General features: G+C 49.9%; 1 protein-coding gene across 9 annotated transcripts in view; it reads left to right on the top strand.

The window, feature by feature from the left end:
- LOC119441640 (coiled-coil domain-containing protein AGAP005037-like) overlaps window positions 1-17063 on the top strand; it is a 320692-nt gene that overhangs the window by 1174 nt on the left and 302455 nt on the right. For all 9 annotated transcript variants that reach the window (XM_049661483.1, XM_049661479.1, XM_049661480.1 and 6 more), the window contains exon 2: window positions 4608-4914. In XM_049661483.1, coding sequence (XP_049517440.1) covers window positions 4608-4914 — 307 coding nt within the window. The remainder of the gene's footprint in view (window positions 1-4607; window positions 4915-17063) is intronic.

The following is a 17063-nucleotide window of genomic DNA, read 5'->3' as shown; positions in this document are numbered from 1 at the left end:
GCAAATTACTCATGACGCATGGGCAGTGCAAATATAAAGGGTGTTCAAAATTATTCTTTATGGTTTTCTTAAAATTAGGCACTGGGACGCACGCGAAGATCACCCGTGCAAATAAGTTATGTGGCCAGGGGGGCACAATGTTAGATGATAATTATCGCTGTCAGCAGCCCAATTAACAAAGACTGAATAATTAACTTTGTGTTGACTTCAGTAAGCGGGTATGTTTGTATGGAAAAGAACCTGCGGAGCCAAAGTAATTGCTTGAAGGCTTTTCTATAGCCTGAAGACTCTGCTTTCTTCTCGTTGCATCAGCAACGAGTTATCTATGTGTGTCATTGTCCTGTCACGGAGCCTATGGGTGACACAGAAGAGGCCTGGAGCTACCGTTCTAGCATATTATTCTGATCAGATCCGTAGGACGGAATGAATTGAAAGCATTGACAGCTGCGTATATAGTGGCGAATGGATTCAGGTATACGTTTGTAGTCTTCTGTGATGGTACAACGGAATGTGTCTTACGTGAATGAACAATGGCGCGCGATAGCTGTAGTTTCAGCCCAACGGGGTTCTACGGAAGAGCTGCTTTCCGAGTGTATGGGGCGACATGCATGTTTGATGTCTGCGACAGCCGAAACTCCGGATTGCTCTCTCATTGCATACTGACACTTTGTGACGTCGCAGCAACTGAACAAAACGCGTTTCGAACAAAGATCTCCGATCACGCCCCAGCTGTCAGAAATGCAACTGCGTGTTCGCTAACGGATGGGCTCCATTGATGCTGCAAAATGTGGAACGATAGAAGGAAGATATGTGCAGTAGCTGGCTGCAAAAATACTCGGTGGCATATTAAGAAATAGAATGAGTATGTGTGGCCAAATTTACGAACCCTTATTACACAAGGACTGCCTACGTGGCCGGCCCATCGCGATGCACGACTTCCCTCGAGAATTTAAAAAAAAATGACTGATCCGTCAGCGTTGTATCGCCCACGTGCAAATAAAGGACTTCAACCCCGGAAGATCACTACGAGTGAGTACCGCTTGTTACACAGTGACCAATGGAGTAGCGTCGCTTCCTGGCATAGTAAGTTTCTTGCACGTTATCTGCACACATCTACCCCAACTCACCCTCAACCATGCGCCCGCTCTGTCGCCCACGTATCAAGAATTACTGAATGGGCATGCTCTTGAATGAATGCGTCAAAGACTACACCAAGAGCACACGAATGTTCGAAGCTGAAGGCTTCGTGACACTCCACCGAGTAAGCGAGTGGCAAGCGGTAATACGTCTTTGGTACAAGCTATTATAATGTGCAGAACATCAACGTTCAGATCACGAACAAGCAAGAACAAGTTTATCGCAACTGAGTACACCCGCGAGCCGATTAGGCTAAAAATAAATAACAACCCGATAGTGACCGCACTGAGGAGCATTACTGAGTCAGAAACATGACAAGCCGCTGGTTCAAAGTGTTTTCCAAGAAAAAGAACGAATAACAAAACACACTGATCCTGATTTAATTCATAAGCGGAAAGTTTCGACAGCTTGGAATACATTTCTAACCCTGCTTTTAGTACAAGCGCCGTATAAGCTTTTCGCGCTGCTTCAACAAGGCGTAATGAGCTCCGAAATCGCTTACATGTCCCCCGAAGTCGTGGCCCAACCGTGTCGTCAGTCACCGTCTACGATATCCGCGTAAGGAGAGCGTTTCTGAGCCGCACCAGTGCCATTCACACTTATTGTAAACACGGAGTCAACGGAGGCAGCTGAGGAAAGCAATGGAGGCGTCACCACGCTGATCAAACATGGCGGCGCCCACGGGAGCGCCGGCAAAAGGGTCTGTAAGTTCGAGAATATGAGCGCTGGCGTTAAGCAGAACTCTTGAGTCAGGGTGTGAAGATAAGTAATGTCGCAATTTCTCATTCGCTGACATTACAGCGCAGAAAACACGGTATATCATAAGCGAGAAATTAAGAGAGCATTGCATCGCTACAACATGTCGGCTTGCTGTAGGCTTTGTGGCGCGTGCAGATGCATTTCAACACGCTAAGGGAATGTTCAGCATGCTTTAAAAGACAAGCAGTGACGCGGCAACAACAATCGCGTTGGATGTGTAGGTAAACTAGCTCGATCTGAAATTGATGCCTAGCGACAAGCTTGACATGCTACTGCAAGTGTACCTGGTGAAGTATAGATGAACAACAGAGAAAAAGAAAGAAAAGGGGGAAACATGCCCGAGGTACACGCACAAGCCCACGAATTAAACGCACTAGAACACAAACTTAAGCTAATATACGAAGTCTCAATGAAGCCTGTAGCCCTCAGTAATGTGTAACGGGTCTTAGTAGAGGGAGACACAGACAGGACAGCATCATGGTCCAAGGGCGTCCTACAGCTTAAAGATCTCATCGTGACTCATCTTTCGGGCGTTCCGTAAGACCATCCTTCAGGTTGTCCAACAAAATTCAACAAATGCTAAATACTGTTATGATATTGTAGAGAACGCAGGTGAAACGTACGTGGTTGGAAGCGAGTATTGATTTACGAATAAAGAGGAACGAGCACGATAAATCACCTCAAATGTATTCGCTGTAGTTATAATATGATGACATGCCTCTAATGTCAAATGTACAATTCTTAGCAGTTGTCTCTTATTTGTATGCGATTGTTGTTGTTGCCGTTGTTGTTGTTCATTGCCTATACACTTAAATCTCGTTATAGCGAAACGGTTTATAACGAACTAATGGATATAACGAAAGAATCTTAATTCCCCTTGAAAGTCCCCATAAAAACTCATGTGTTTAAAATTTCGTTTTAACGAAAACGTTTTATACTGATCAAGGGATATAACGAAAACTTTTCGTTCCAAAATGACAATTAACCGCCCCTTTTTGCACACAAAATGCTGATTTGTTAAAACGCGCGGCGCTTTGTGGGCGTCTTAATGTACCAGTTTAAATCTCCCGCGGCTGCGCTGCACCGGCAACGCCCCAAGCCAAGCCAAGCTGACCAAGCTAGCCAAGCCAAGCTGGCCAAGCCTAACTTCTGTTAGCGCGTTGTCAGCACTCGTTTGCTCTGTTTCGGAAACGCGCGTAGGTCGGTCAGCCCGTTTGCTTTTTACGTCGTGTTGCCGGTTACACGACAGGAAAATGACTGACGGTAGCAGCTGCTCGAAACGAAAACAGAAAGTTATCGCTCCGGATGAAAAGGCAGCCATAATTAGAGCTGTTGCATCAGGGACGAAGAAAATTCAAGTGGCCAACGACTTCGGCATCGCGCCGAGCCCACTTTCTACGATTCTCAGCAGCAAGAAAGTCATCACTGGCGCTGTTGCACGCGCGGAAGAAGCTTCGGTCTCCTGCCTTTCAAGCAGTGGAGGAAGCGCTGTTCAAGTGGTTTTTGAAAGCAAGGGCTGCTAATTTGCCCGTGAGTGGAGCACTACAGAGAAAAGCGAGAGACTTTGGCAGGTACGAAGACGGCGAAGATGGTCTCGAGATAGCAGCTGCTGTTGAGAAGGCCATCCTTCACTCGAGGAAGATGCAGCAGCGAAGCATCACAGACTTCTTCGCGTCATCTACTTAATTGAAAGGCTACTGGGTTAGCGTCGAGCGCAATCAAATCAGCTCTTGTGTTTTTGTGTTTGATCCCAGTTTTTCGTTGTTTTTCGATTAGCACTTTACTGTAGATACAGCAACTCGGCTGCAACGGGAGCTAATACATCCGTGATGTCTTACCTGTAATTGGCCGTATAATAATTAGTCAGTGGCTATAACGAACTAATGGTTATAACGAAAAAAATTCGGCGCCCGTTCTACTTCGTTATAACGAGATTGAAGTGTATTGTGTAAAGATGGCTAAATTATGGAAGGGCCGGCTACTATTCCAAATATCAAAAATAAACTGCAGCAACCAAGGAATGTAGGAATTAGTGGTTTGTAGTCACATGTTGTCGGAGGTGGCAGTACATGTATCGCTATGTACTTCTGGTGACGAGGTGCACGCTGACCAAGTGGCGGTTGCAGCAACGTAACACTAGACACTTCAGTAACAATATAAAAGCAACGTACCAAGGGATGACAAAGTTGCCTTTGATACAAATAGGTCCTTCTATCGAAATGTCGGCCCGCTTGCCCAAGAAACAACGCCCTTTTGATCTGTTTCTTTATGCACAGTTTCCCATCTGTCGACCTGTGCTTACATACTATAATTTCTGGATGTGAAATTTGTATAATTTCTTGTGCCACATTTTAAAATCATCATCATCATCATCACCTTGAACTCTTAAGTGTCCAGTTCGGGATATTGCATAAGGGTGAAGGGTGGAGCGGTGCAAACAAATTATACATCCCAACACGGTTGCAAAAGCATGTAAAACAAGACGTTTCGTAAGACAGAAGAACATGCCTAAGCGGCCTCACACTGATCACTAATTTCGGAAATGGACTATCAATACTTGCTAGAACTTCGGAGGGTTACGCTCGCTGACAATTTGATCACTTATCTTGTTCCATTCCTGAATCGCTAACGGTACAAACGATTAATGGATGAACACTGCACATTGCGAGGATTTTACACCCAACCACCGGCGTCGTTCCTCTCTCCCTCAGGGATCGCCGCTGCAACACCACGAGACGGCTCAGCCGCAGCAGCAGCCTCCCGAGCCGCCTGCCCGCAATTGGTCCCCGCAGCTGACATCCGGTGGCGGCGGCGGTGGTGGCCGCTACCCGACGCGGGCAGTGAGTGTCGACCGTGCCACCTCGTCGTCGTCGTCATCGCTACTGTCGCGGTGGCGGCAGGTGGGCCGATCCAAGAGCGCCAGCATCTCCGAGCCACGCGAGTACCCCCTAGACGACGGCAACGCCAAGCCCACGCCGCCGCCACGACCGCCCCGGTCGGCCGCATCCAGGCTGTCCGGTGAGTATAGGGCCTGCACGCTTCACTTCAACGGCGGCCTCTCAAGAGTTGAAGACAATTTCGCGGACTTGACTGTTTGCGGTGCTCTACGTTTACTGCCGCCGGCATTTTCCAGCATCTATATATGGGATCGCTCCTATATATACACAATTTCGAGCACATTCATTTGCCCCAGCCTTCTTGAGACCCTAAGCTTGACGATCTGAAGCTTAGGGTCTTTAGAGCGTCTTGCCATCGTCCATCCCAGCTGTTTATTAAGGTTTAAAAAAAGGTAGTTTAAGATCTCCACAGCGTAGCTTTCTATTAACTGATCTTTTCTAAACTGTGGCGCTGGCCATTTGTGAATTTCTACGTCTATATTTGCAAAGTGGATTTCTTGGCTTCAAGGGTTTCCACGTCATATACTCGCTGCCCGTTAGATAAGTCGTCATCGGTTCCTCATGCCGCCAAAATCTGCCTTCATTACCTTCTTTCTAATGTAGTTGTGTTCCCATTACTTGACCACACCACCGTAGCCGACTCAGTGGGATTCTATTCTATTTTGTTTCATAAGATTGTTCCCGCGATGTCTTCGTTCACAGTAGCCGCAGACCTCGGCACTTAATTAACGTGCGCGAAAATAACTCGGTAGGTACCGAGCGTGTCACAAGCACGAACAACACAAAAACGCTATTGCACGCGGCTCAGAGAAGCTCCCGCAACTCAAGTGGACTTCCGTTTTCTTGCCTTCTTTTTGAACGCACTAAAATCAATAACGATATGGTTGTGCCATCGCAAGAACTCAATGTATAGCAGCACCACTACCAGCCCACTATAGTGAAGACTTGCGATGAATTATCTAAAACACATAAAAACGGAGACGGGATTCATGTAAGTATTAGTCTAATTACACGATCGTATACTGTTGATGGTCGCGACTGCTGATCGATGGTCAGCAGTCGAGCCATCGTTGAAACGCTAGCGCCGGGTGTACTTAGTTTAGTCGCCCCATCCCTTCCGTTCCGGAGAGTGCAAATAACGTCACTCCCATGTTTTCACAGCCTATAGCAGAGCCTTTCGCACTCACACGTAGCTGCACTGTGAGCAGAGGTCGCATGCAGCTGCCTCACACACCAAGCGGAAGAGGGCTCACCCCGGCACCCCTTTTTCTCGACCCGGGGATTGAATACCTGGCGGAGAGGATAGAATCAAAACGATTCGGTGTGATGCACAAACTTCACCGATTTGCCCAAACGAATTCATTTTAGTAACAGTAAATAACATGTAACCCAGTGAATACACTACACAGGTTTAGGCGTGAGCAAGAGGACAACACCGTGAAAAGCGAGTCAAAAGCCGCTGCGACATTTCAGGAAATGTTGTTGCTAATGTCATCGCGTATGAAAAAAAAATGTCACAGTTTCGCCCTAAGGGCGAAGCAATGAATGCGATAGCAACACAGCAATGTCATACGAAGTAAGGTGAGCGGCTTTGGTAGCAATATGAATTGTAGTAAACATGAGCTGATTAAGTAAGCAGGTGTGCTGCGGCGTAAGTAGACCGACTCGATGACCACGAGAAGGCGCGTGTGAAACGGTGGTGTTGATGAGAAGCGCTTCCCGTGGGCAGCGCGCGTGCGAAGGGACACACCTGTAGCGCTACACTGCCGATCCGGGCAGCATTACATGTGTAGCGTGCGTTGGAAAATGTGGCCTGACTGAATGAACAAGCGTGGTGTGAGCGCGCACAAACAAACATGAATAGATCACACTGAATGACTGCAGACAACGACTGTCAAAACGCTGGCAGCAAGCCCATACGCTGCAGCGGACGAAGGTACGTGCGGTCTATCGCTTCAACAGAAACTGAGCGGCGAATGCACAGTGCATAAAGGTTAGAGCCGTGTGGAGATAAGAGACAGTGCGAGCGAGCGACGAGCGCGGTTGTTGGCAGAGTAGAAGTGCGCCCCCCCCCCCCCCCCCGCTCCCTCCGGCGCTGGCTTCCCGCTTCCTTGCTTGCGCGTGGGAGAGATAAGAGACGGTGCGGTCGAGCGACGAGCGCGGTTGTTGGCAGAGTAGAAGTGCCCCCCCCCCCCGCTCCCTCCGGCGCTGGCTTCCCGCTTCGTTGCGTGCGCGTGGGAGATTGAGTGCGTTCGCTCTCTGTGATAGCGCGCGTCCCCGCACGCTTCCGCTCGGGCATACGGCGCGCGGTGAAGATTTTATCTATACGAAACCTCACGGCGACGGCGACGCCGACGGCAGAAATCCGGTTGAAGTGTCCATATAATTGCTATCGCAATAAAAATAAAGAAGCGCAGCGTGTGCTCGAAGCGTAAGCTCGGCACGCGCAGTGTCGTTCCAGAAGCCAGCCACGCTGGTCTTCGCAGCCGCCGCTCGGCTCACCGCCTTCGCCCTTCTGATTAGGGACGACGGCACGGCTCGTCAGTCGCCGTCACGTCCTCCTACATATTTACAAAAACTGTGACGCACATAGCAGTGTATGCGAAATGTGTACACTCATCAGGAGGGAACGTTCCTTTCTTGGCAGTTCTAGATACTGAGCTCTATTTATTATACCTCTCAAATTTTTCTCGGCGTATAGCAAATAAGGCCAGCAACTACCTTGTGGCAACTATTTGGGTAGAGAGCCACAAAATCGGCTAAGCCATGCTTTCATCATACAGAATATGGAAAATGGGCTAGAAGCTCAATTATCATCATCATCATCAGCCTGTATTTATGTCCACTGCAGGACAAAGGCCTCTCCCTGCGATCTCCAATTACCCCTGCCTTGCGCTAGCTGATTCCCACATGCACCTGCAAATTTGCTAACTTCATCACCCCACCTAGTATTCTGCCGTCCTCGACTGCGCTTCCCTTCTCTTGGTATCCATTCTGTAACTCTAATGGTCCACCGGTTATCCATCCTACGCATTACATGGCCTGCCCAGCTCCATTTCTTCCGCTTAATGTCAACTAGAATATCGGCTATCCCCGTTTGCTCTCTGATCCACACCGCTCTCTTCCTGTCTCTAAAGGTGGATACGCACGCGAGGGCAAAATCCCGCCCGCTCCGCGGGCCAAACAGTCACGTGATCACTTGAATCCGGCGCATCCGAGTTAGGTCGCATTCCCACAGACGGAGCGCCGTTTGCGGAATCCGCGTGCTTACTCTCGGCTTCAACGCTTATTAGCACCTGCGCGTTTGCAAACTCGGCGTGCTCTATATTCCTTAGGGCTGTGAATCCCTCAGCAAGAGCCAAAGAAGTAACGGTTGTCTCTTCACTTAGCGTTTTCTTGTGTACCTCACTCATGTTGAGGTCACGCAGGCTGCGGTGTCTCAATAAATAGAAATGCGCGCGCAACCATGACTCGCCTTTCTCGCTGCACCACAGCAAAAGCACGTGCGGTCACTGCTGCCCAACAACACACGTGGCTTCAAGCCGACAACACGCCATCGTAGCCACGCAAATCTGTCCAATGTGGACAGATTTGACGCTGACTACGCTAAATTGACGTCACACGACCGCCAAACGGACGGATGGAAATACTGGCGAGCATTTTCAATCTGGACAGCGAGCGGAGAAGGCCAGACTAGGCGAGGGCGGCACATTTTGATGACGCGCGCGTCACGTGATACGCCATCCGCTGCGAAAATACCTCCTCCGTCCGGTCGTGTGAATGCACCTTTAACGTTAGTCCTAAGATTTTTCGTTCCATCGCTCTTTCTGCGGTCCTCAACTGGTTCTCGAGCTTCTTTGTTAACCTCCAAGTTTCTGCCCCATATGTTAGCACTGGTATAATGCAATGACTTTATACTTTTCTTTTCAACGACATTGGTAAGCTCCCAGTAAGCATTTGGTAATCAACTCCAACCCAATTTTATTCTTCTGTGAATTACCTTTTCATGATCAGGGTGCCCTGTGTGTAATTGACCTAGATAAACGTACTCCTTTATAGACTATAGAGGCTGATTGGCGATCCTGAATTCTTGTTCCCTTGCCAGCCTGTTAAGTATTATGTTTGTCTTCTGCATATTAATCTTCAACCCCACTCTTACACTATCTCGGTAATAGCTCAATCATAGAAGCTCCTAAATTCTGGTCCAAGGAGTGACGTTATCCTTTGGACATTATTTCAGTACCTATACACACTCGTTGCGCCGCAGTGTCACTGAAAGATAAACTCATTTATTCAAATTCAAAATCATCTTATTTCTCCAGAAATGGTCTGGATGTCTGCCTAGGCTAGAAGCTGTAATTAAACAGCTTGACGCAGGCAGCCGTTACATGACGTAGGTATCATTGCGTTTATGGTTCAATATATGCAATAACGTATTCATCATGTTTCGGAGAGTGACAGTGACAGAACAAATTAAGTTGCAGCATAGGTCTATAGAGAGGAATTACGATGTACATTTTCAAAATATAGGTACACAGATAAATAACTTTGCTGCTAGATACATGGTGTTTCAGCTGTAGTGAAGAAGAAGAAGAACAGGGAGCAAGCAGTAGTGGGGCGCTCTCATAGATGTAGAACACTTTCAAAAAGAATTTTAAGGTTGCCTGTGGCACAATTCTAGTTCATGAGCTGGTCTACTCGAGCAGGCGGCCATTACTTGCACAAAAGTTTAAATGCATTATGGACTAATTAACAAAATTCATTAAATAAGTTTGTAAGTAATTGCCATATGGCCCATATTGCAATTTAGAAATTCTAGTCGTGGAGTTCGCAAGGCGGATACATATGGAATGAATTCTCAGCAGGACACCAGTTTCAATTCCAGAACATTGCGGAGAAATGCAGTGGCGTTCCAGTTACTTTTGTGCTTCAACCCACAAAACGACGTTTTGTTAAGGAAGTTAAATTCCGCAGTACGTATAAATAGCTATAGCATTCAATTTAGTGTTTTGATCCCACGTATTATTTCGTATAATTTTGGCATTTCTTTCATTCCGTTGCACTAAATCCGTAACGTCGGTTCTTTAGGCTTTACTGTTTTAGTTATTAGCTCCTAACAGATTATTGCAAAGTTCCCTGTTTCTCGATATGGGTTTTAAATGCGTCGCATGTAAACTTTAAAAGCTTTCTCCTATGCATCTCCTGTCGGTCCTTGTGTCATCGTTTTGAAGAGAAAGCGGTGACAAAAGTTAAGAACACTTGCAGTAGCAGCTGAAAGACAAAAGAAGACAATGAAAGGGATTCTGAACTACATTACGTAGGTTTAACATATATACACTGCAGCAGCAAAGCAAGCCGCCCTCAGTCTCCGCAACTTATTATTTGGCAGACCTTTTAGCACTGCGAAGTCGCCGATTCCACAAATAGGAAACCGGCAAGCGACGCTTGTCGTCGTATGCGTTTGCGGTCGGCATTTATTGGACATATGGCGAAACATTTGGCCCTGCGACGTTAAGCCATTTAATGCAGGACGTTTGCAACCACGACGTGGCTCGCTTTATCCGGCTTCAGCGTTTGCACTCGGTCCCTTTCATTATGCGGGGCAGACAAGCGCGCGAAATGCGTGGAGAGGCACGGGCGGCTCGATATGATGGATGCTGAGGGGCGAGTCGCACTTGTTGGTTTCGTTTTATCTGCCCCCTCTTTTTATTCTAGCCAGCATTCTGCACACGCCGCCTTCATCAGCCTCGGCTCGCTCACGTCTTTATGCCGCTCCCCCCGGTAAGCCACGCCTCGGCTCGCCTGTTAGCGAAATGGAGCGGATTCCGCAGAAATTTTGAAGACATATATATTTCAAAGCATGCGCTCGTTAGGAACCCTCCACCGTAAAAGTTATCCTCGTAAAATGGAGCCCTCGTATAGTTCACGACGTACGGATGTACAACTCAGAACGTAAACGAAGAAGTTCATCCCGAACATGCGGGGCATTAAATGCTCAGCGCCCTAGCTCCCATATAAGTTCTCATTGCGAAACCTGAAGCCCATAAAATGTGCAGGAAATTCAGAATCCTCAATGCACGTAAGAATGATTTCGCTGACGAGAGACGGCGTAATTTGGAGATCTCTGGGAAGGTCTCGCTAGCTGCCTGTCTAGCTGCTGATTGGTCGCTGGCGGTCGCTTTCTTTGTGGCGAGTTACGTTTATCAGAAATATTGGAGCGGGGACTTTACCGAGTCCACGGAGACTGCGTGAGTCCATGAGAACGCGTAGAGAAAGAAAGATTCGCTGACGTGCTCAGTCTTTCGTGGTTTGCGAAGTGCCTCTTTTGCGTAAACGTATAGCTGTCCTTGTTATTGACAAATGGATTATGAAATGCAAGCTTTTTTTTTCTTATTTTCCGGAAAACATGCGTGCCCTTTGCAACACAGGACGACGCGAGAAATACGAGAAAGGCGGAAGTATGCGACACGCATCATTACGATATCGTAAGCACCGAGCGTGGTCTTCATCGCCTTTATCATAACCATTCTCTGGGCACTCCCGCAGTGAGTGCCCGATGGTTGGCGCAGCTGCCGTTTTGAACGCTGGGCAAGCTGTTTATATCGCCTGGTGTTTCTATGGGCACGTCCTCTTCCGCCGTGTTTCCCGGAAGACGTCTTCTTTCCTTGAGTGCAAGCCAGCGTTCAAGTACATCCGGCGTAAGTGCAGTGCCGGTGCGGGCCTTGTGCATGAGTACTTGACATGCTCAAAGTATGCAGCCCTCCGACGAAAGCACCGAGGCCAAGTGGCCAGCTTCGAAGAGTGGATCCGTCCCGTAAGCGGAGGCCCACAGTGTTCTGCAAGCTCTGTTCGCCTTTGCTGCGGAATCGGGTATTCTCCGCATGACGTAACCGTGCGGGAAGCATTCCTCGGTGGCTGGCCCTGTCCTCATCTCCAAATTTCCCCAACTCCATTACCCTTAACAGGCAGATGAGCCATCCGTCTTTTAATAAAGCTGCACTATACCATATCTTCACAGTCATCATTGCATGCCATGACTTTCCCGTTTGTTCTGTCGCGCGTTACTAGAATGTCTACCTCTCTGCCCCGATAAGTGCAACCGACGAACGCGCGCCATGGCTCTCTGAAGAAAGTGGGCTTGCCATAATCAAACTCTTCCTGCCATTGTTGACATTAATCTGGAAACCGGAGTCTGTTAGACTGAACCAATTTCTATTTGTGTTAGCGTCCTTGTGTTGCGAAAGCAATAAACTAATGGTGTGGAGTGATTTTCCCTCTGCGAAGGCTTTCGCTGAATAGTGAAGTACCGCTAGCTGTGCCCACACACAGAGACATCCACGCAAGCGGCTTCCGCGTGTACAGGCACGCAAGCGCATCCTCGCGCCTTCAGCGCTCTATGCTTCAGTGCAAACAAACGGAGGCGCGAATTGCTTGTACGGCAGTTTCGAGGGAGAGTTGAATACCAAGCTATGCCAGGCAGTCGTGCTTTCGTTTGCACAGTCTTTCCTCGCGCGAAACGCACACGCTCCCTGCCGCATTTCGCGAGTCCCTTGTCGTCGCACGGCCACTTTCGAGAAATGACAGGGCCTTCCTTATCGCGGCCACCGAAGCGGAGGCGCCGCCGCTCTGTTGCGCATTCGCCACGTCAGGGGAAATGGCGCGTCGAGCAAACGACGAGCCATTAGAATTGCATGCGCTCGTCTAGGCACGCGCTGCGTATGCTCGAAACAGTATCGACCCGGTTGGTGTGTGCCGTCCCGCCACCAACACCGCAGCCAACAGCCGCGCAACACCGACCGAGGGGAGCCGCGGGAGACGCCTGCGGGACCATGCGGGCAGCCCCCCGCCTCCCTCTGGGGAAATCAAGCATCCCTCTTCTAGCGGCGTTAAAAGGGTACACCCTTTCCGTCTCATTCCCAGCGTTTACGTCGCCTCGCGCGGGCTCAGCATCACACCGCCTTCGGTAAATATGGGATGACCGAAGACCTTTTTGGCAGCGAAGTGCTCGTACCTCCCCCCTACCCAACCTTCCGAGCACTAGGGACACTGGGGAAAGGCTGCAAAGAAGAAAAGACGGTGAGGTCAGTTTCACTGGCCTTAGAGTTGGTTATGAAGGGTCAGGGAAGATAGGAGGAAATGCGAAAATGCGGAAAGAGACGACAAGCCTATAGTGCGGTAGTTTCTTTCGAAGTAGTCAAAGGACCGTTATATCGTGCACAGCGTCGGACAGTTTTGTCACAAAATTACACTTGAAGACGCGCACAGTGTCGGAAAGACAGACAGCTGGACAAGATGACATGCATCCTATGAAGCCTGCGTCCTCAGTCTAATTTTTTTTTCTTTCTCAGCGCCCGCATCTTCGAAAGTGCACGTCGCAGTCCCAGTCGTAACTTCTTTCTTAGTTCTGGCTCGTGACAATGTAGCGTGCGAATGAAAGGACGAAGCCCAGAGAACAGACTTGGACGAAGCGGGAATGGCAGCCGTGATATAGAGTGCAAGATTATAATCAACCCGTAAAAAATCGAGGGAAGTCTCGCGAGTTCTTTAACGTGGATCATTAGTCAGTGCGTCCTGTGCACCGATGTTTATCCACTGTTCGTTCATGGCGTATATGCGGCCTCAGCGGAAGAGACAAGAATATAGTGAGGACGTTGACAAATGAATCCTCGTGTCTTTGGCGAACTGCATGGAGTGTGTCTCCCTATTACGCAGTGTGCGTAGACTCCGTGCGTTCTGAATATCTGCAGATCTGCAGCGCGACGATATAATCGGATCAAGTAGTGCTCCTTCCAGAAGAGCAGGAAAACTGGAAATAAAGATGGTGGTGATAGTTGCGAAAGTAGGAGGAAGCTGTTCCTCTGGAGCTGGAGGAGAGAGAGAGAGAGAGTGAACTTTAATGAGAACCAGCAGTTTAGTCGGCTGGACCTAGGCCTCGCATGATGGGACGTCGAGGTCTTGCCTCTTCGCCGCTTCGTAGGCCTGCTGGGTAGCCCGGAGTTGGTCGTCGAGATGGGAGCTGCGCAGGGCGGCGGGCCATCTCGACGAGAGGGTCACGGGATTAAGGTCTCGGTATTGATGTTTGCACTCCCATACCATGTGGGGGAGTGTTACTGGTTGAGTTTTACAGATATTGCACGTGTGGCTGGTGTAGATGTCGGGGTATATGATGTGATATCGTGTGAGAGAGAGGTACGTATTGGTCTGTAACAGGCAAAGGGTGGTTGCCTGTGCTTTGTTTAACTTTCCGTGAGGGGGGGGGGGGGGGAGAGATTCTTCTTGCGAGGTAAAATGACTTCACAAGACGGTCGCGTCCTGCGGGAGCACATGCACCGTATCTGGCACGGTTGGCTAGTTCTCGTGCTGCGGAGTGTCTAACCTCTTTGAGGTTGGTGAGGTGCGGGTGGACATCGCCGGTGTGTGCTGGGATACAGACGAGGGTGATTTGATTTTCAGATGAATACGGGGCTTCATGTAAGGTATGGAGTGATTGTTGAGAAATACGACTCTTGATGTAGTTGATTACCGTGCGAGAATCGCTCACTATGGTGTGACAGGCTGGGTCAAGAGTGGTCAGGGCGATGGCCACTTCCTCGGCCGTCTCGGCATTTTGGGTAACGACGCTGGCAGCGTGTTGGAGTAAGCCGCCTGCTGTGGTAATCGCCGCAAAGCGACGTCCATCTTGGTATTCAGCTGCGTCGACGAACATGACGCCCGCGGTGTTGGCATAAGCTTTGATGAGGAGATATAATTTATTTTAAAAGTCTCAGGCCTGTGCGGCACACGCAGCACAGTCACAGCGTAAGCTGGTTGAACGTCGCAAGAGTAGCTCCAATTTCGGCACCACGCACAACAAGTCTTCGCGGCAAAGTGTCTTCGCTTCGATTTTGACGAAAACGATCTGAGCTGTCCGCCCGGCGTCGGCGTCGATGGCGAGCTGCGGCTTGTAATGCTCTCTGCACAGCAGTCTGCTGAGCCTGATGATGCCTGGTTGTAGCCGCGCACGTAGCTCTACGATTCGCTTCTTCAGCAGCGGTTCCTACCTTGCGAGGAGACGCCATAACGTGTACCGAAGAGGTACCCAGAATACGTGGCGTACATCTAACATCGGGATAGCGTTGATTGCGCGCCTCGTCTGAATCGCGTCGCGTCTGAATCGCATCTCGTCGCACGCGGCGGTTCCAGGTACGTTAACTAGATGGCACCACCATAATGGCGGAGGCTCTGGTCGTCTGCGCCTGCGCGCCTGCCTATGCGCGCAGGCGCAGAGGCGCAGGGCGCGTATAAAGGGAATTTTTCTTCTGCGTGATAGCAAGTGCTTGCGTGGCTCAGCGGTAAAGTCCGCTCTCCGCCGATCCCGGCGGAGAGCGCGTACTTTTTTCGCATTTCTGATAATAGCGGCCAGGGGGCGGCGGCGGCGGCATCATCGCGACCATAAACGGCTATTGGAATGAACCCATAACAGTTTACGCTGTAAAAGCAGAAAGGCCGGCCTCAGCTAGCATGCACTGGCCGGCTGCTCTACACACGGGGAAAATGAAAGGAGACAAAATAGAGTGATGAAGGGGACAGGGACGCATATTGTTGTGATCGGCCGTATACCCTTGAAAACAGTTGCTCACGGAGGTAATTGTGAATGAGCCGACGACCCCGTTCGAGCCATCCCCGACCATGATGACTCATGGCCGGCATTTGTGCTCTGCCAAGAGGGGACAGTCATTCCCATCACCAGTCATCCGCCCACACTGCCGCGCCGGAGACGGGAAGGTGCCCACCTCTCTTGTTCGTGCCCAATGAGGTGCCTGTATTTGGGATAGAGCTCTCTTCAGAGAGAAAGTTCTACCAACCTCTGGATTGGTGGGACATGGTGACATGCGTCTCCTGACGCCGGATTAGGGGAAGGCGACTGGACAAAGACAACGAAGGGGTTAAAAGAGGGTGCGGCCACATGGTGAAGGAGATCGACAGCTTGAACTTGAACGCGAAGCTCTCATGTTCCGTATTTCTTGAGAAAATCTTGTACATAATGTAATATAAGTTTCTGTGTAAACGTCTTGGGCGTCGGGCCCAGCCCTACGTTTCCTTACTCCGCCTGCTGAATGGATAACACACCTCTTCGGACCCCTGGTCGCAACAATATCTACACTAACACAGGGGTTTCCTTAAAGCCTTGCGTCTAGTTCCGTGGTCTCCAAGCAGTCCAGAGCAACCCTTGTAGCCATTTCTGCTACTTTACGGTCAAACAATGCGGACGAAATAGTACCCTTGGATGATGTTTACCTGCCAGTGCCTGCTAGCATCGAAGCCAGCGTCTTCCGCTGTGATGCGTAAAGAGGGCAGTCGCAGAGGTGGGGTCTCCAAACTACGGCCCACGGCGGCCTTTCAACCAGCTCGTGGCCAGCGGCGGTCCATTCGATGACGACCGGCCCGCAGGCCTTTCCCCGCAAAGCCCACGCTAGGCCTCCACTTGAGAGCGATGCTTCTCCACAACTCATCGCACTATCGACGGCGCGAAATCCAGCGGATGCTGATAGCACTTGATCGAGCAGATGCTGACGTCCCACTTCGGATCTCTTTGTTCACCGCTGCGGAAAAGCTTAAGGCTGCCTGGATTGAGCTAACTGCGAGGGCATCGCGAATTGCTTACATTAGGCGTGGCTTAGGGGCCCAGGAACAACGGAAGAGGTTGTAGAACGGCCTCGCGACCCGACACAAATGGCGCTGTGGCAACGCATCGTTGACGCGCAACTTTCCGGACCTGATGTTGCTTGGAATGACTTCGTGGCTGCGGACGATGACGCCGAGATTGCAGAGCCACGCACTGACGAAGCCATTGCGCGTACAGTGGGAGCACTACCCGAAGGCGAAGGCTCTGACGAAGATGTCGAGAGAGAAAGAGAGAGACGTTTATTTCATTCCGGCCCCCTGTCCGGGGCTGCTGGGCGTTAGGGTGGTGGCGAGAGGCTGCTGGAAACTTGCTGGAAACGAGGGTGAAGGTGCGACGTTGGTGGTGTCGACTCTTGATTCGGTTTGGTCCGCTTCTTGTGGTACAGTGAGCCCAAGCGCCGTTGTAAGCAGCTCCATCAACGCGGCCACATTAGGTGGTGTTGGGTCAGCCATCCACTCCTCAGGTGTGTGTGGTCTTTTGGTAGTGTCCGAAGTATAGATTGAAGCGCGTGTTGACTTCCCGCGCAGTCCCAGAGTGTATGGGGAGTTTTGGGGTATCCCCCGCATTGTGTGCACTTGGGGTAGCCATCTTTTCCGGCTATGTAG

This window comes from Dermacentor silvarum, chromosome 2 (assembly GCF_013339745.2).
Source record: "Dermacentor silvarum isolate Dsil-2018 chromosome 2, BIME_Dsil_1.4, whole genome shotgun sequence".
In the NCBI taxonomy this organism is placed as follows: domain Eukaryota; kingdom Metazoa; phylum Arthropoda; class Arachnida; order Ixodida; family Ixodidae; genus Dermacentor; species Dermacentor silvarum.
Note: the sequence above shows the minus strand (reverse complement) of the source record. Positions and strands in the feature narration are given on the sequence as shown.